Source organism: Psammomys obesus, unplaced genomic scaffold (assembly GCF_907164565.1).
Source record: "Psammomys obesus unplaced genomic scaffold, mPsaObe1.curated_primary_1811, whole genome shotgun sequence".
In the NCBI taxonomy this organism is placed as follows: domain Eukaryota; kingdom Metazoa; phylum Chordata; class Mammalia; order Rodentia; family Muridae; genus Psammomys; species Psammomys obesus.
The window spans coordinates 7887460-7907161 of record NW_026591086.1 but is presented as its reverse complement, the minus strand read 5'-3'; the positions used below and the strand labels follow the sequence as shown (position 1 = coordinate 7907161).

At 42.4% G+C, this 19702-nt stretch overlaps 1 protein-coding gene across 5 annotated transcripts in view; it reads left to right on the top strand.

Annotated features, from left to right (window-relative positions):
• Piwil2 (piwi like RNA-mediated gene silencing 2) overlaps window positions 1–19702 on the top strand; it is a 58497-nt gene that overhangs the window by 18397 nt on the left and 20398 nt on the right. For all 5 annotated transcript variants that reach the window (XM_055609947.1, XM_055609948.1, XM_055609945.1 and 2 more), the window contains exons 7-14: window positions 4663–4780; window positions 5346–5470; window positions 6477–6557; window positions 6840–6953; window positions 14833–15021; window positions 15561–15645; window positions 17072–17161; window positions 18682–18822. In XM_055609947.1, the coding sequence (XP_055465922.1) occupies window positions 4663–4780; window positions 5346–5470; window positions 6477–6557; window positions 6840–6953; window positions 14833–15021; window positions 15561–15645; window positions 17072–17161; window positions 18682–18822 (943 nt within the window). The remainder of the gene's footprint in view (window positions 1–4662; window positions 4781–5345; window positions 5471–6476; window positions 6558–6839; window positions 6954–14832; window positions 15022–15560; window positions 15646–17071; window positions 17162–18681; window positions 18823–19702) is intronic.

Sequence of the window (19702 nt, the reverse complement as noted above, 5' to 3'; positions counted from 1 at the left end):
ACACACACACACACACACACACACACACACACACACACACACACACACACACGGTGCATAGATGCCAGGCCTCGAATGGGTTCTTGGGGTTGAGTGTAGGTCCTTGAGCTTGCAAGGAAAGAAGTTTACCAATATTAAGACATGTCCTCAGCCTTGTTTTCAAGTTTGGTTTTTTTGGTTTGGTTTTGTTTTGTTTTGTTTTGTTTTGTTTTGTTTTGAAGAGCTTCCATACTGTTTTCCAAAGTAGCTTTACTAAGAAATGTGAATTTTGCCAGGTGGTGGAGGCTCATGCATTTAATTCCCAACATTGGCAGGCAGAGGCAGGGGGATCTCTGTGAGTTCAAGGCCAGCGAGTGAGCTCCAGGACAGCCAAGGATATACAGAGAAACCCTGTCTTGAAAAGCCAATAAATAACTAAATAACTAAATAAATAAATAAAACAAATAAATAAAATAAAAAAGCAGAAAGAAAGAAAGAAAGGTGAATTTTTGAAGGACAGCTACTAAATGATGGTATGATGGAAGAGGAAAAAGTGGAATGGAAAGAGAGAAGAAAGTGATGGTTAGGGGGAAGGGACCAAGAAGAATTGTGACAACCAAAGAAAGGGTCAGTCTGGATGTGGACAACATGGTTGATTTTGGCCACAAGAAAAAGGAAAGTTACTTGATTTGCTTCAGTGTACCCTTGTTGGTCTTCTGTAAACTCTGAGAGTTACAGAGAACATGCCTAAGATTAAAGGTAGTAGGGAGAACACAGCCCATGAACGCACCACTCATTTCAAAAGCTGGAAACAATGATAAAGAAGGCAGAAAAATTTCCTACTATGGAGCTGGACAATGGTGGCACACACCTTTAATGCCAGCATTCAGAAGGCAGAGGTAGGTGGATTTCTTTGAGTCTAGCCTGGTCTACAAAGAAAATTCCAGGACAGCCAGGGCTGTTACACACAAAAACTCCAAAACAAAACCAAACCGATTTTCTACCAGGAAACAGAGCACAGTTCACATTTGATGGAAAGGGAAGGAGGCAGAGAAGGCAACCAGTTGGAATCCCAGGAAGCAGGCCTAGCATGGACCATAAAGGGAGGGCTAGATGTCAGAGGGAAGAATGCTTTCTTTGTGTATGGACTGGTGCATTCTGATGAAGCAGGGAGGGCTGGCTGGGCCATGAAGAAGCCATGGATTCATAGGGCTCCAGATTTGTGTAATCTAAATGGTGTTTTTGTGTGAGCACACACATGGGTACAGATTTCCAGGAGCTGTTAGCCTTGTTTGCAAAGGCAAGGTCCCTCACTAGGACCTGCATATCTGATTAGGAAAGGCTGAGTGGCCAGCAAGTTCCGAGAATCCATGTGTATAGCTCCCAGCCACTGAATTACAGCTATGCCCTCATGGGTACCAGGGTCAAACTCTGGTCCTCATGCTATATTGTTATCCTGGTTAGTTTTATGTCAGCCTGACACAAACTAGCCTTACCTATGTAGAGGAACCTCATCTGAGAAAATGCCTGAAGTCTGGAGGCATTTCTTAATGACTGACACAAGAGGTCTCAGCCCACTGTGGTAGTGGTATTCCTGGACAGGTGGTCCTGGTATAAGAAATCAGGCTGAGAACCAATAGAGTTCGGGGAAACCTGCTGAAGAGGGTAGGAAGGATTGTAGGAGCCCGAGAGGTCAAGGACGCCACAAGAAAACCCACAGAATCAACAGAACTGGACTCACAGGGGCTCACTCAGACTGAACGGACAATCAGGGAGCCTGCATGAGTCTAACCTAGACCTTCTGTTATATATGTTATAGCTGTGTGCTTGATGTTTTCATGAGATTCCTAACAGAGTGAGTAGAGACTGTGTCTGACACTTTTGCCTGCTTTTGGAACCCTAGTCTTATAGGTGCCTAGTCTTGTTGCAACTTGATATACATGTTTGGTTGATAACTCTTGAGATGCCTGCCCTTTTCTGAAGGGAAATGGAGGAATAGTGGATGGGGAGGGAGGAAGATGGAGGGGGATGAAGAAAATGAGGGAAGGAGGGGAAACTGCAATTGGGATGTAATTTATAAGAATAAATTAATTATAAAAAGGAATACCGAGAAATCCATAGGGAGCAAGCTAATAATCCGCACTCTTCTATGGGTCCTGCTTCTGTTCCTGCCTTTGCTTTCCTGCCTTTAGTTCTTTCCCCTAGTGATGGGATGTGATCTAAGATTTATAAGCTGCAATAAACTGTCTCCTCCCTCAATTTGCTTTTGGTCATGGTGTTTTATCACAGCTATAAAAGCAAACCAGGGCAAGGTCAAGTACTTTACTAACTGAGCTTCTCACTGGCCCCAGCTGGACTTTTGAGGCCACAGTGTGAAGGTGATATGAAGTAGTTGAGAAGATACTGGTAATAGGGAAGATGTTGATGCAGTGTGCTAGTTGTCTGTAGCTTTCTCATGGGCTATGAACAGGAAGGCGAATGTCAGAATGTTGCTCTAAGTGTGTAGAGGTTGTTAGTCTTAATCTGAAAATCCCAAGCCTGAAATCTTCCAGAATCTGAAAATTTAAAAAAATTTTAAATGTGGACATGAAGCCATGACTAGAAAATTACACATCACAAAACTTTCATATGCAGAATTGTTAAAGTATTATGTAAGAGTCTGGAGAGATGGCTCAGTAGCTGAGAGCATTTGCAGAAGGTGAGATATTTCCCAGCACCCACGTTGTGACTCACAAACTGATAACACCAGTTCCGGAGGGTTCAATGTCCTCTTTTAACCTCCCTGGTCACCGGGCACATCTGGATACATACATAGAATTGTTCTGACTTCCATGTCACCAGTCACATGTGGGTACTTATACATAGTTAGGTGAAATACTCATATATATGAAACAAATCTGAGTCAGTGTGTTGGTGCATGATTTCAATCCTAGCACTCAGGGAGCACAGGCAGGCTGATCTCCATGAGGTCAAAGCTAACCTGGTCACACAGTGAGTTCCAAACCAGCCAGGGCTATATAGAAAGACCCTCTCTCAAAAAAAAAAAAAACAAAACTCTAAACTTATAAAAGTTTTACAAATTACTTTTTGGACTTGGTATATATAAAATATGAGTGCATTTCATGTTTATACTTGGGTCTTATCTCCAGATTATTTCATCATATATATGAAAATATTCTAGGATCAAAACACTTTGGATTTAAGCATTTGGCATAAAGTACACTTAATCTACATATGAGAATTTTTTGAGGATAAATATTATCATATGAGCATTTAAGTTTAGGAGCAACAGTTGAGTTGTTTTTAAAGTCTTCCTATACTTGAGCATACTTTACCTTTTTTTATTTTTGGATTTGTTCACACTTTACATTTATAGAACAAGATTGTATCTTAGTGTGATATAGTAAAATAATCCTTGTGTAAGGTAGCTGTTAGAATTTTTTTTTAAGCTACCAATCTGTTAGAGTGAATTAATAAAAAGTTGAAATTGCCATGAATGAAAATGATTAAGATCTCATTTTTTAAAAATACCTTATGGTAGAACCATGTAAACCTGAAGACAGTGACTGGGAAATGGAACAATTAAACCAGGACAGTAATTTTATCTACTTGTTTAGCAGCAAAAGTAAAGCAAAGTTGTATGCATTCATATAGTTATTAAATTTATGTTTGTATAATAAAAAAAATATGTTATGGTGAAGTATTGTGGTTCATGTTTTAGTCCCGGCACTTGAGAGTCAGAGGCAGGTGGACCTCTTTGCCAGCCTGGTCTACATGGACTGTTTTAACAGCAAAACAAACAAAAGCAGTTTAGGGGCTGGAGAGATGCTTTAGAGGAAAAACAAAACAAACAATAACAACAAAACACCACCACCACCAAAAACTCTTGCTGCTCTTACAGAGGGCTGAGTTCAGTTCCCAGCATCCATTTCAGGTGACTCATAACTCCTAGCTCCAAGGATAATTCTACCCTCCCTCTTCTGGCCTCTGCAGCTGTACACACACACATGCATATACACATAAATTTTGAAAATCTTGAAAAAAATGTTTTTTTGTTTTTTTTTTAAACAAAAGGAAAAAAAAGCACTTTAAAAATGTGTGTCTTTGAAGACTCAGAGTGGAGATCGGCAGACTGACTGGCCTGGCTCACAGTTTGCTTCACTGTGAAATTTTATTGGAACTCTGCCACACTTGAGTTTCTATGTTCTATCTGATTTTGTGTTATGACAGCAGAGATGCAAGAGTGTATGATCAAGAAAAGCCTTAGATACTTACAACATGGCCTCTTACACCATGTTCTGAACCGCTGCTCTGAAATCTAGAAGTATATATGTGGCCTGTAAAGCTAGCTGTCTACAATTATGGATTGGGTTTGTTTGTTTTTGTCTTCTCTCCAGTTCTCTCTCTGTTATTCAAAGAGGGCTTAAACTGCTGATCCTCCTGCCTCAGCCTCTCATGTAGCTGAATTGCAGGCATACACTTCGAGTCTGATAGATTAATTACATTTTCTATTATTTCTACTTCTTTGAGTAATTGTCTATTTAGTCAGCTGTGTAAGTATAAATATGACCACTAGGTGGAGTGCAGGTACAAAAAAACCTGCTTCTCAAAGTAGCTTTGCACAGCTGTAAAGATTGCTGTTTGAGTCAAACTGAAACTAAAATCCTGTTTGTTATTTTGCAGCCCCAATGTGGAGTGCAAGAGCATGAGGTTTGGCATGTTGAAGGACCACCAATCTGTCACTGGAACTGTCACTGCTTTTGATGGCTCTATCCTCTATCTTCCTGTTAAGCTTCAGCAAGTGAGACCCAGTAGAGATTGAGGTGTGGGTAAAACTGCAAGCTCTGTGGTTTGAGTGGTATTTCACTGGAACCTTTCCAATTTTAGACAGAAGGCATATTTCTACAGAACACAGCAGAAATCCCCCACTTGAGTTTAAGAAGTAACGTCTCACATAGACAGAATGGTAGGAATCATTTGGCCTCTGTGACAGTTGCTCAAATTTTCAACTTCAGGGCCTGGAGGGATAAGTCAGCAGTGAAGAACAACTGATCTCTTCTTGCAGAGATGCCAGTGTCAGTTCCGCCAGGGGATGCAGCGCCCTCTTCTGGCCTCCTTCAGCATCTCCATACACATAGTGCGCATGTCCATACACAAAATCAATTTAAAAATTAAGGATTTAAATTCTCAAGTTTGAATTGTATTTATATTAGTTAGTTAGTTAGTTTGTTTGTTTAATGTCACACTGATTTTGCCAGTGCAAGGTGCAAAGTGAGGGGAAAGTAGAAGCTCTAGAACTCTAGAGCTAGAGTTAAGGCTTTGTAGCTTTGTCATTTTTGTTGTTGTTACTTGTATGCATTTGTTAGGTTGTTGAGTTAAAAAGCCAGAGGAAAACTGATGATGCTGAGATCAGCATTAAGATACAGCTGACGAAGATCCTTGAGCCGTGTTCTGACTTGTGCATTCCCTTCTACAATGTTGTCTTCCGGCGGTAAGGAAGCTGCTGCAGTCTTGAGCCTTTAACTCATAGTGCTTGGAGTAAGGCTCCCCAGGAGTATGGTGGGTGCCACACACAGTGTCTGGGTCTGTGGGTGGGCTAGGAAGTACTTACTGAGTGATCTTAGTATCAGCTCACCCAAAAATGACCTCTCACTTGATAGGGCAGGTTTTGGGTGTCTGAAATTAGGCATGTGGGTAGCTGAGTAGGCAAGTGCCTTTTTGGATTAATCAAAGAATTTTTAGACCAGATACTTGTTTTTAGATAGGATTTCATGTAACTCAGGCTAGTCGCAAGCTTGATATATAGTTGAGGATCACCTGTTCTAATCCTCCTGCCTCAGCTTCACTAATGCTGGGATTACAGGCATGAGCGACCACACTCAGTCAAAACAGATGTCAATACTGTTTCTCTAATAGCGTTGTAAGTGAGGGGGCACCTCAGAGCACAAGAATATTTTGTAGGAGATATTTTCTAGTCTTAAAAAAATTATACATAGCTTATAATTGTTTGTCTTTTTGAGAGGCTCTCACTTTTGCACAGGTGTTAATCCCAAACTACCCCTCATTTAATGAGCTAGACCCTAAAGTGAGCTGCTGGAACAGAGTCCCTTGATGGGCTGTTCACAAATTTGGAAACCAGTTCACTTGCATTCTCTTTAGTTCATGGTGGGGTGGTCAGTATTATAATTAGGCTGGGAAATAGCCCTGGGTTTGGTGAGCTGGGTACTGAGAGCCTTCAGTCCTTTGTACGTACTCCAGATGCATGCCTGGCTAGCTTTACTTTTCTATAGGAAGATTGTCCCAAACAGAAGCTATTTTATGCCAAGAACAGGGGCTTTTCTGCACCTTCAGGCTTGCAGAGGAAGCCATAGCTAAGGCTGAAAGAACTTTTGGATAACTGTTTTGTTAGGCTTGGGGTGCAGGGTGAGTGCTTGCAGCTCTGTGGTCCACCCTACCACTGAGAAGAAAGGAAACTCAACCACTGCCATTTTTTTCAGGGTAATGAAACTTTTGGATATGAAACTTGTGGGGAGGAACTTTTATGACCCTACAAGTGCCATGGTACTACAGCAACACAGGTTGGTGTTTTTTTCTTCTCCTTTACTTTCGAATTTTCTGGAAAGAAGCTTTTTATTGTGGCCACTGTACTTAGGACAAAAACTGGAACAATATTTTGTGGTGGCAAGTACAATTTCTCAATTAAATCTTTTTATTTATATTTTTAGTAAATTTGTACTAATACTGACTTGGTTACGTTTTCCTATTAGGACTTCCTCATTATTATCAGGAAGGGCAGTTTCAGTATTTTGTAAAATAAGAATTCTGTAGTCCTGATGCTCTTAGCACACCTCTCTCTTCAGATTGCAGATCTGGCCCGGCTACGCAGCTAGCATCCGGAGGACAGATGGAGGTCTCTTCCTACTTGCTGATGTCTCTCATAAGGTCATTCGGAATGACTCTGTGTTGGATGTCATGTGAGTGAATGGTGGGAACCATCCTTAACACAATCATGACTTTCTGAAGTTCAGAAATGGGGTAGTTGGCAGACAGGCTGACCTGTGTTCTGTGGGGATTTTAAATCATCAGATGTATTGAAAGAACAGAGGCTGCTATGGTGACCCCCAGAGCTCAGGCAAAGAGGATCAGCTCAAGTTCAAGCCTGGCCTATGTAACCCTTTGTAACTGTGGACCTTCCTACCTGTGCCCCAGTTCCTAAAAAAATGGCTCAGACACTTTATTATTGTGTGAATAAATGCCTAGGCCATAAGCTTTAGCTTGTTCCCCTACTAACTCAGAACTTAAAAAAAATTACCCATTTATTCTGTTCTTTTTGTGCCATATGGCTGGCCACCTCTCCTCAGTTTCGTGTATCCTTCTTACTCAGAATCCTGGGGTGAATCTTCTTGCCTCTCATTCTAACCCAAAATTTATCTCTTCTGTTGGATCTCCTACCCCCTTATTTCCTGCCTCACCTAAAAGGCCATCAGCTTTTTTATTAACCAATCAGAGATAATTGGGGAGCAAAGTTTACGCAATATTGATCATAGAACGTGACAGTGCCCACGTCTGGACTGCAGCCTGGTCCCAGGGCCCAGAGTTCAGCAGCTGAATACATAGAGCACCAGAGCAGCCCTCAACAGGCCCGTGCTGCCTAGAGGGCTCCAGCCTGAGCTACAGTGTGAGACCCTGTCTCAGAAAACAAAGCAGAACAGAGAACTGAGAGATGTGCTCTCTCCTGAAGTCCGCAGAGGTGGGCATATGAATGGACATCTGCTCTTCTCTTAGAGGTCATATTTCTTGAGTGGATGGGATCAAGTTAGCTCCTCATCTGGAGCCCTGTTTCTAAGTCTTACGTCATTACCCCATTATGTTACACACAGACTGAAGTGACTGGTTTTTTTTTTTTTTTTTTTTTTTTTTTTTGTATTTTTAAGACAGTATTACTCTGTATCATAGGCTAGTCTGGAACTCATGCTGTGATCCAGGCTGGCCCCTAGTATGACTGCAATGCAAAGCCACCCAGCTCTAGAGTAGCGGACCCTGCTACTAGTATGGCTACTTTCCTCTTCTGGACCCTTTGTGTTCTTACAGACCCCAGGAAAAGACCAAAGGGAAGTTATTTTCGTAGAGGTCTGTAGAAATAGTAGATTTTCCCCCATTACCTGGGAATAACTTACATGCTTCTAAACAGTAGCGAGCAAATAGGTTTATCTAATGGGTTTAATGGTACATGTTGCTGCTGCATTCTCAGTAACTGGTTTAATGATTATCCCAGTGGAATTCAGGACCATCTTCAAATGTCTGCTAAATACTGGTGGGGATTGACTTGGCTAGGTTTTCTTCTGCTTGGCTGCAATATCGCGCCCCCTTCCTTCCTGGAGCTACCTCCTGTTAGGTCAGAGCTAACATGGCCTCGGTGTTGTTGCCCTGTTCTGGTGCAGGGCATGTCCTTCATTATCTCCAGCAGTTATTCCTAAACCAACTGTATACCCAAAACACCACACAGAGACTGGGATTTATTTAATTAACCTAGAGCAAAGTGCTGGGCAATGATTACTCCATCCTAAACCTCCACGCCCACATAGTTTCTTCCCATTCAGATTTCCCACATTATGCTTGCTTTTAGTCATATCTTAGGTCTGGTTCATTCCTTCTCGTGGTTCCAAGTCCTGTCCTCTTGGCTTCTGCCTGCCTCCAACCAGCTTCCTTCTCCTCCCCTCTCCGGACCAGGATGTGCCACCCCATCCTTTCCCTTGCTCAGCATTGGGGCTGGTTGTTTTATTGACAATATAGAGAGAACAGATGGTGTCGTGTTTACGCAAACTTGAGACAGGTGATGCTTAGAATACGCATTACAATGCAGTGTCTGGATTGAAACCAGATGGTTGGGTAGAAAAATCAGCATTTGAATGAACAAGGATAAATTGTATACATTCCATAAGAACATTATACCAACACACCTGGCTCCTTTTTGTTGTTTTATTAGCATATATTAATTAAATATAATAGTGACTTCAAGATATTTCGTATTTGTATATGATGTATTTTGATCATATTTGGCACTACCACCCTTTCTTTTACTACTGTTTTCTCCTTGCCTCTTCCTAACCAGTCACTCTTCTCCCCATGTGTGTGTTATTTTGTTGGGTGTATTTTTTTTTTGTGTGACTCTGTAGGTTTAGGGATGTTTATGTGAGCACAGATGCGGGCTGATTTACTAGGAGCTATGTACCATGGAAGGAAATGCTTTCCAATCACCTAGCAGCCATTGGGTCCTCAGGGAGGGGTGGGGCCTTGCTAGCCCCTCCCCACGAACAACCTTTAACTTCCTATACCTGGGAGAGTGGCCTCTTGCCCTCTGTGATGGAATGTTGACTAGTCCAGGCTCCTGCAGGTTTCTCAGTGTAGTCTCCTGAAAGTGTTCCTCTCTGTATATTTTAGGATTCTCCCTGGAATGATTTATTTTTGCCTGAAGTAATACTATAGGATGTCATTTAGTTTAGGATTTACTGAAGACAATTTAGATGTTTATTTAAAACTGTCATTTATTTTGCTTTTTAAACTAAGACATTATAATGGTAGATATTTTCTTCTAACAGTTAGTCTGTTTTCCATTATCTTCTAGCTTTCATTGTTTGTATTCACAAATCAGCTGCCTATGTTACAGGGTTTTTTTAATTTTAATTTTTAATATTAATTACAATTCATTTTATATCCCAGCTGTAGCCCCCTCCCTTATTCCCTCACAATCCCACTCTCCCTCCCTCATCTTCTATGGCCCTCTCCCAAGTCCACTGATAGGGGAGGTCCTCCTCCCCTTCTATCTGACCCTAGCCTATCAGGTCTCATCAGGACTGGCTGCATTGTCTTCCTCTGTGGCCTGGTAAGGCTCTTCCCCCATCAAGGGGAGGTGATCAAAGAGCCAGCCCCTGAGTTCATGTCAGAGACAGTTCCTGTTCTCCTTACTGGGGAACCTACTTGGATACTGAGCTGCCATGGGTTACATCTGAGCAGGGGTTCTAGGTTATATCCATGAATGGTCCTTGGTTGGAGAAACAGTCCCAGAAAAGACCCCTGGGCCCAGATTTTTTAGTTCTGTTGCTTTCCTTGTGGAACTCCTGTCTCCCCTCCCTCCCAGGTCTTTCTATCTCTCCCTTCTTTCATAAGATTCTCTGCACTCTGCCCAAAGTTTGGTTAAGAGTCTCAGCATCTGCTTTGATACCTTGCTGGGTAGAGTCTTTCAGAGGTCCTCTGTGGTAGGCTCCTGTCCTCTTCCCTGTTTTCTCCTTCTTCTGATATTCATCCCATTTGTCTTTCTGAGTGAGGATTGATCATCTTACCCAGGGTCTCTTTCTTGCTTAGCTTCTTTAGGTGTACAGATTTTAGTATGTTTATCCTATATTATATGTCTAATATCTACTTATAAGTGAGTATATACTATATGTTACAGTTTTGTAAATTGTCCTTAAATTTTGTCTTTTCAGAAGTTTTGCTATAGTTTACCTAGTTAGAGTTTCTGTTAAAGACAAACCGTGACAGTGACACCTGTGTAGGAATGGTAAGGTAAACTTTTGAGGATTGTTGGTGGGGACTGCTGTGAGGGACAGGGAGAGGATGCAACTCTGAAGACCTCAAGGCAAAGTGAGAGTGTTATGTGGGCATTTGTTATGTTGTCTAGACTGGTCTCAGACTCTTGGTTGGGTTGAAGCAATCCTGCTGTCCCAGGTGGCTGGCACTACAGGCTTACACCAACGCCGACTTGGGAAGTGAGAATATATAAAACAGTAGCACAGTAGCGGTATAGGGGACAGTAGAAGGGAGTTAGTAACAGGGAAACACCGCAGGGAGGGGTTCTAGTCAACAGACTGAAGATTCTTGCAGTGGTCAGCCTAGGACGTTACCTGGGGGGATGATGGGAATGTAGGCCGATCAGATAGGAAGGCAATCAGATATCAAGGCTGCAATTCTGGCCAAACTGACTTTGTAGGATTCTTGCTAAAATCAGGCAGTGGAGTGGTGAAAAATGGAAGCCTCGTTAAGAAGAGCTGAGTAGAATTTGGTGAAGGGGAAGATCTTCCTCACATCCTAATAATAGACCATGAAGTCCTCCTGTAGTCTCCATGCTTGAGTGTGGTCTGGATTTTCCACATATCTCAATGAATAAAATATGAGGGGAGGGTAGAGTATGAAAGGGCTGCTTCCGTCTGGGGTATGCTCTCTCTCCCTGAGGGGAAGCCAGTGGGGGCACATCTTGCTTCAGTTTAGCCTTGAGATGACCGAAGCTGGACTGAAACCTTGTCTGTGCCCCTGTGAGAGCTGCCGTTCTACGCCACACTTAATTCCTGACTCACAAAAACTGAAATAATTAGCACATACCTAGTCTTCTCTTATTTGTATTACTGTTTTTGTGACTCTGGAAACAGAACCTAAGGCCTCATGCATGTCAGGCTAGCATTCTAGCACTGAGCTACATTCCATCTTGTGTATGATTTTTTTTTTTTGTATTCGTTTACTTATTTGTGTGTATGTATATGTGCATGTATGAAAGTCAGAGGACAGTTTGAAGGTTCTCTCCCTCCACCTTTGAGGATCCAGGAATCAAATTCAGATCTTCAGATTTGGCATCAAGTGCCTTTACCCACTGAGCCATCTAGCTAGGCCCAGTGTGACCTTATTAAACAGTTTTATTGAGATCTACACTATGAAATATACTCATTTGGAAGTTGCCACGACTGTTAACGTATATATAGTGCTGTGTATTGTAGTCAGTCAGTTTAGAACATTTTCATTGCTGTAGAGAAAAGCCCATACCCTTTAGCCATCAACTTCCTTCTTTGCCCTCAGGCCTAGAGAAACCATCAATCTGTTTTTTTTCTATGTGTGTGTGTGTTTCCTCCCTCTATTCCTTCCTCCCTCCTTCTCTCTTTCCTTTTTTTTTTTTTTTTAATTGATTTAGATAGGGTCTTGCTAGCCTTATCTAGGCCCACGTTGGCCTCAAATTTGTAATTCTTCTACCTCACTAATTTGTTTTCTATTTATTCCAAAGATTTCATACAAAAAACTGTCCTAGGTATAATAGTCTGTGCCTTGGTATGTTTTCAAGATCTATCCATGTTAAGCATGATACAGCGTTCCTTTTTATGTGGAACAATATTCACCATATTGATATACTACATTGTTCTTTTGAAAAAAATTATTTTATTTTATTTTATTATTTGTGTATGCTGATCTAGACCAGAAGATGTCGGGTCTCTTGGACCTGGAGTTACAGGAGACTGTGGGCCATCCAGCATGAATGCTAAGCTCTAGTCCTCTGGAAGAGCAACAAGTGCTCTTAACCACGGAACTCTCTCTCCAATCCCAATGGTTTTGTTTGTTTTTTTGTTTTTGTTTTTGTTTTTTTCCTTTTCCCCCTCTGAAACAGGGTTTTCCTGTGTAGCCTTGGCTGTCATGGAACTCTGTAGACCAGGCTGGCCTTGAACTGCCTGCCTCTGCCTCCCTGAGCGCTGGGATTATAGGAGTACACTACTGCGCTCAGCTGTTAAGTGATCTTAAAATGTTTTATTTACTGATGTGTGTGTGCTGCTTGGGCTTGGAGGTCAGAGGACAACTTTGTGGAGTTGGTTCTCTCCTGGCACTTCACGTGGGTCCCAGGGATCAAGCTCAGGTGGATAGGCTGGAAAGCAAGAGCCCTTTCCTGCCAAGCCACCTACCTTGCTCACCTTGCCACATTTAGTACTTAGCTATTTGAGGGATACTTTGTTGTATTCACTGTTTGGCTCTGAACTTTCACATCCAGATCTCAGTGTGTGTGTTGCCATTTCCATGTGCTCTATTTTTATCCATTACTTAACCCAAAGACAGACTGAGCTTTTTATGTTTCTACCAGTGGTATTTGAAAGCTCCAATTTACCTGTAGCCTTGTTTGCTGTCATCTGTTCTCATTCTAACCACCTTTGTATCAATCCCTTATGACCAATGATATTGAGCAGTTTTTTTCTGCATCTTTTAGTCATTTGTGTATTTTTGTGAAATGTTTAGATCTTTGACCAACTTGTAAAATTTTTTAAAAAATATTTTATTTCACATGCATTGGTATTTTGCCTGCATGTATATCTGCCTGAGGGTGTCGGATCCCCTAGAACTGGAATTATAATAAGACAGCTATGATCTGCCATGTGAGTGATGGGAATTGAACCTGGGTCTTCTGGAAGAGCAGCCGGTGTTCTTAATTGCTGGGTAATCCCTCCAGCCCCTAAAATACATTTTTTAACTGTAAGATTTGTCTGTTTTAGGTATTAGGTATTTAAGTATTTGTCAGATACTTAATTTGAGACGTTTTCTCTCATGTGAGTTGCCTTTCCTGTCTTAGTTAGTGTTTCTATTGCTGTGATGAAACACCATGACCAGAACAACTTAAGGAGGAAAGGGTTTATTCAGCTTATGCTTCAACATCATTGTTCACCGTCAAAAAAAGTCAGGACAGGAACTCAGGCAGGGCAGGAACTTGGAGGAAGGGGCTGATGCAGAGGCCATGGAGTGGTACTGCTTACTGGCTTGCTCCTTATGGCTTTCTCAGTCTGCTTTCTTATAGAACTCAGGACCACCAGCCCAGGGATGGTACCACCCGTGGTAGGCTGGGCCCTCCCCCATCAGTCACTAATTAGCATAAGATTCCCCTGCCTTACAGGGGGATCTTATGGAGGCATTTTCTCAATTGAGTGTCCCTCCTTCCAGATAACTCAAATTTGTGTGCCAAGTTTACACACAAAATGCTAGCTGCACATTCTCTTGCTTTGTTTTGTTCTTTTTTCTTCACTTTTTCTTTCTTGTTGAAACAGATATGGTTATGTGGCCCACATATAGATGATGGTGGCCTCAGACTCACTCAAAGTCACCCACTTTGCTTTGGTTTGGTGTAAAGATGTGATTAAAACAATAATTTAAAGTCCACTGGAAGTACCTATAAATGCCTTTGCCCCATATGCACATCCTCAGAGAAGGGCTTCTCTGTGATCTGGAGCAACCTTATAGAACCATAAGACATAGGTGTTCCCTGTTCTAAACCATGTAGGAATGTTTCTTTAGACCCCACACATGCAGTTTAATTTGTGGTTTAAAATGAGAGAAATTACGGGCAAACTACAGAACTTTTCACTGTTTGTTGTATGTGGAGGTCATGAAGATTTAATTAGAATTTTTTAAATTTTACATTATGTGTATGGGTGTTTTTTTGTTTTGTTTTGTTTTGTTTTGTTTTGTTTTGTGCCTGTGTGCATATCTGTGTACCATGTGCATGGCTAGTGCTCACAGAGGCCAGAAGCCCTGGAATTTGAGTTACAAATGTTATGAGCCTTCCAGATGGGCTGGGAATTGAACCTGGATCCCTCTGTAAGATAAACATGTACTCTAAACCACTGAGCTATCTTTCTAGCCTAGATTTAAAAAAAAAAAAAAAATGCAAGTAACTTTTTTTTTTGGCCGGAGGGGGGGATGGGACCAAAGTTAAGAGCACCTGTTGTTCTTTTAGATGACCCAAATTCAGTTCCTAGCACCCTCTTCGGACAGCTTCCAACTTCCTGTAACTCCAGCTCCAGGGAATCTGATGTCTTTGGCCTCCTTGGGCACTTGTACTCACATGTGTATTTAACATGCAGACAGAAACATACCACATGTACATAATTAAAATAATAATTTAAAAAATGGTAGTTGGCTCATGTCATAACTCTGGCTAACAAGGGGTAAAAGCTGTGATCCAACCCTTAGGCCTTTACCTCATTTACTGGTCCCTATTTCTCTCTTATGAACCTGAGTGTATGGCTGCCATCCAAAGCCTCTTGCCTCTTCCCAAAGGCATGCTATCTACCAGCAGAACAAGGAGCACTTTCAGGACGAGTGCAGCAAGCTTCTGGTTGGCAGCATCGTCATCACACGCTACAACAACCGTACCTACCGCATCGATGACGTGGACTGGAACAAGACCCCCAAAGACAGCTTCGTGATGTCTGATGGGAAGGAGATCACATTCCTGGAGTACTACAGGTACAAACGAGAGGGAGGGCGGGGACGGGATATGCTCTCCCTGACTCTGGATATTGAGTTCCAGGAACGGTGCAGTACCCGACACTGTACAGGTCCGGGAACTGATAATATACCTGAGACCGAATGAGCTTGTCTGTGGCAGTCTGGCCTACACATGTTGCCCTTACAGTTGGTTCTTTTGGTAATTACTATAGAAGTGAATTTGGGGCTATGATGTATGTATTTCTTTTGTTGATTTTGTCTGGTGAGAGAATTGAAATTGAAATTTTTAATCATTTTATTTCACCTTTCTGTTGTCTAAATCTTTTAGCCTGATGCATTTTTCACCTGCTTTTCTCCTGGGCTATAGCCTTTGTCCTCTGTCTATTAGCAAGGAAACTGTAGGCTGCATTTTCCACATTAGATACGCTATGATTGGTTTCTGATGAATGGTCAGTGAGGGCACTGTGTCCATTATAAGCTGCAGGGGCTGGCACTGGGGAAGAGCTGCAGGGGCTGGTGGAGGAGTGGTGACACTGTCTTACTGTGTCCTGCTTCAGCAAGAACTACGGGATCACAGTTAAGGAAGATGACCAGCCGCTCCTCATCCACAGGCCCAGTGAGAGACAGAACAACCACGGCACGGTGAGTGGCTTACACTCCAGCAATAGTCCTCTGTTCTCTTGGCCACTAGTGTGTACTCACGTCCATGGGCGCCTGTGTACTCTATGGTGGGGCTGTTGGGAATGTTTTTATTTTTCCTCCAGCCAGTGTTGCCAGGCTACACCAGAAGGAGCTAAAAATAGCCACATACACAATTTTGGTTAAAGGTGGAAGGAGAATTCCTTGCATATAAAGATTAAATGGTTAAATATAAGAAAAAAAATATGGTAGAGTACTGGCTGTCCTTTGAAAGGACCTGGCTTCCATCCTCACCACCCACAAGGACGCTCACAACTGTCTGTGACTCCAGTTTTAGTGGATCTAAGGCCTTTTCTGGTCCTCTGTGGATACCAGATACATTTATGCATTTAGGCAAAACACTCTTACATACACAAAGGAAAAAAAGATTAAACCTCTGAAAGGAGTGTGGTATCACATGCCTACAGTCCCAGCACTTGGGAGGCAGAGGCCAGCCTGCTCTACATAGTGAGTTCCAGGTCAGCCAGAGCTATGTAGTGAGGATCTGCCTCAAAAAAAAAAAAAATTTTTTTTAATGGGGTTTGGTGAGATGGCTCAGTGGTTAAGAGCACACACTGCTCTTCCTGAGGACCTGAGTTCAATTCCTAGCACCCACATCAGGCAGCTTACAACAACCTATAACTCCAGCTCCAGGAAAGTCTGACACCTCCGGTCCCTGGGTACTTGTATTCATGTGCATATACCCCACACACATAATTAAAATAAATCTTAAAAAAAAATCTGTAGATTCAAGGGAGGTTTAGCCATTTAACAGGTGAAGGGGAGAATTGCCGTAATACCGAACTTTGTCTTTTTTTTTTTTAAGTAAAAAAATTTAGATTTATTATTTTATGTGTATGAGTGTTTAGCTTGCATGTATGTCTCTAGAGCACAGTGTGCATGCCTGATGCCCGCTAAGGTCAGAAGAAGGTGTCTGAGCTCCTGAAATAAGAGTTTCAGATGGTTGTGAGCCATTTTGTGGGTTCTGGGAACCAAACCCATTCCTCTGCAAGATCAACAGGCGTTTTTTTTTAACTGCTTAGCTGTCTCTCCAGCCCCACCTCCTCTTAACCTTGAGGCTGAGATTGCTGAGAAGAGACATTGGGCTTGATGAGACTAAGCATGTTGTGTTGTCTTGAGGCTCAGTAGGGACAAAACTGTTTGTTTGTTTGTTTGTTTGTTTGTTTTTCTCTCTTCTTGTGATGCCCTCTCCTCCTCCTTGTTTTACCTGCCACTGCAGCTGTCTGTATTATGTCCTGAACTAGTCTCCTCTTCCTGGAGTGGACACTTCTGAGGAGTGGCAACTTTGTCACTGCAGAACTGCACCTGCCTGGGGTGGGCCTGGGGTACCATCTCCATCCCTCACTTTCCCTCTGTTTTCTTGTCTAAGTTGCTGAAGGGTGAGATCCTGCTGCTGCCTGAGCTCTCCTTTATGACGGGAATCCCTGAGAAGATGAAGAAGGACTTCAGGGCCATGAAGGTTGGAGTCTTGCTTTTTTTTGGTGGGGGAGTTCCTGCTGTTTGGGGAGATGCCTGCTTTGAGTGACCAGCATCAGTGGGGCAGTTCCAGTTCTGACTCCCCGGGCAAGCTTTTTCTTCTGGGTTCACCACAGAAACCATGCTAAACAAGTCATGGCTCTGGAGGTCTTTATAACAGTGTAGGCACTAGATTCTAGGTGAAAAGGAGCAGCCTCATTCTCCCCAGTTAGATGGATGATTGTTAACTGATTATAGAACTATAATGGGACACCATGAGAACACCAAATTACTGTAGTGTTTCTCCAAATCATCGGTTATGTGAAGACATGAAAGAGAATGAACGAAAGCCATTGTGTGGGAAGATGAGAAGTGCAGCTGAGGCCCTGTGATCATCAGCTCAACTCTGGGAGCTCTGAGAGGCAGAAGCTGGCCCAGCAGTCACCCTGGCAGTATGCAGCCAGACTGTCACTGCTGCCTTCCACTGGGCAGGCTTTAGCTACCCTCTGCCATCTTGCTCTTCTGGTCTGCCGCAGACCCACATGTCACATAAGATTTCAAGTAGAATTACAGAAAGCCTGAGGAAGCAGGCTGGCCCTGTGAGAGATTTCTTTCATGTTTACTTTCTGATCCTTCAGCTCCTGCTCCTTCCCAACAACTGCCAACCCCCGGTGACTTTATGATTTCTCTGGTCTCTGTCTCTCTGTCTCTCTCTTTCTTCTCCCCTCCCCCGCTCTTTCCTCCTCTCCATCACCCCTCTCTCTGGCCTCATAGGGGCTCCGAATATGGTCCATGAGTTTCAGAAGCACAAAGCACTCTTACATGATTGAGATTCCTCATATACCACTTTTAAGTATCTCTTAAAGTGCCTATAATGTGGCAGGTTTGGAGGGGAAAGTGGCCTTATGATGGCGCTGACTTTCTAATACAGAAGGATAAGGTGCAAGCCTGAATGTGGTTTCCTGTCTCAGCATAATAAACAGGTGGCTTGCCACTCCTGGCCCTCACCTCCAGATTTTCCCAGATTTTAAATTGGTATAATTAAGCCTCCTCCAATTTGTTCCTGTTCATGACTCTTAGGAATTTTAAATTCAAAAGATGCCTTGAGAAAGAAGTCAGATGTCCTGGAGCAGAATCAGTAACTTAAAAAAATAAATCAATTATTTTGAGACAGGGTCTCACTACATAGCCCAGACTGGCCTCGAACTCCCAGAGATTCACCTGCCTCTGCCTCTGCCTGGCAGGTACTGGAATTAAAAATGTGTACTGCCATATCCAGCAAGAGAGAAAGTCAGTAGACGCTAAAAGTTGTTAATTTTGTTGTTAGTTTTTTTTTTTCCATGCACCTCATTCATATTCCTGAGAAGTATTTACAAAAGTCATTGGCTACATTTGACATTTTCCACTAATTTCAGTGAGCATGAGTCTGCTCGTGGAAACATGTCAGAGCATGGGTTTCATTTAGCCTCCTGCTAGAGGGAGTAATGTTTAGAATTTGCAATCTTACTTTTTATTTCTGTCTAGGACTTGACTCAGCAGATTAATCTGAGCCCCAAGCAGCACCACAGTGCTTTGGAATGTCTGCTGCAGAGAATTTCACAAAACGAGACAGCCAACAATGAGCTGACCCGCTGGGGGCTCAGTCTACAAAAAGATGTCCACAAGGTAACCGGAGGTGCACGTGGGGCAGACCACCCGAACCAGGGCCTGGAGTGGGTGAGGAGAGGGATCCTCACCTGTCTCTGCTGTGGGGTTTGGGTTTGCTCTTCATTTCATTTTATTTTGGTTTTTGTTTATTTGTATTTTGTCTATTTTATATGTATGTTTTATCTGCTTTTATGAATGTTCATTACATTCCTGCCTAGTACTTGCAGAGGCCAGAAGAGGGTTGGAGTTCCAGCTGGTTGTGAGCTGCCACGAGAGTGCTGGGAAATGAAGCCAGATCCTCCACAAGAGCAACCTCTAGGCCATCCTGCCAGCCCCTTGACTTTATTCTTTTTTTATTTTTTTGGTAATAGTTTTATTATGAATAAAACCACTGTTAAAAGGTGGAGAGCAAACCTGAGCATGTGAAGAATGCAACCTGCACATTCTTGACTATATTCTTAAACATCTTTTTCATGTTAGTCATGGTATCTGAATTTCCCTTGATTAAATCTGCTAGCATCATTTGAAGGCTTTGCTTTTGTATTTTCCAAGGATCAGAGTTACTGATTTCTGTTCAAATAAGAAGCAAGCAAAGTATTAACTTCTGACTGTCCTAATTTTATTTTCCTAGCACAGAGTTGTTTATTTTGAAACAGACTCACTATGTATTTCAGGTTGGCCTGGAACTTGCTGTGTAGACCATGCTGGCCCCCAACTCACTGAGATCCACCTGCCTCTGCCTTCTGAATGCTGGGATTAAAACCCACGTACTATCCCCTGCCCCAGCCTCCAGGAGTTTTTAACATTTTTATGTTATTTTAATTAACATTTTGTCTTATGTTTATCTATCTATCTATCTATCTATCTATCTATCTATCTATCTATCTATCTATCTATC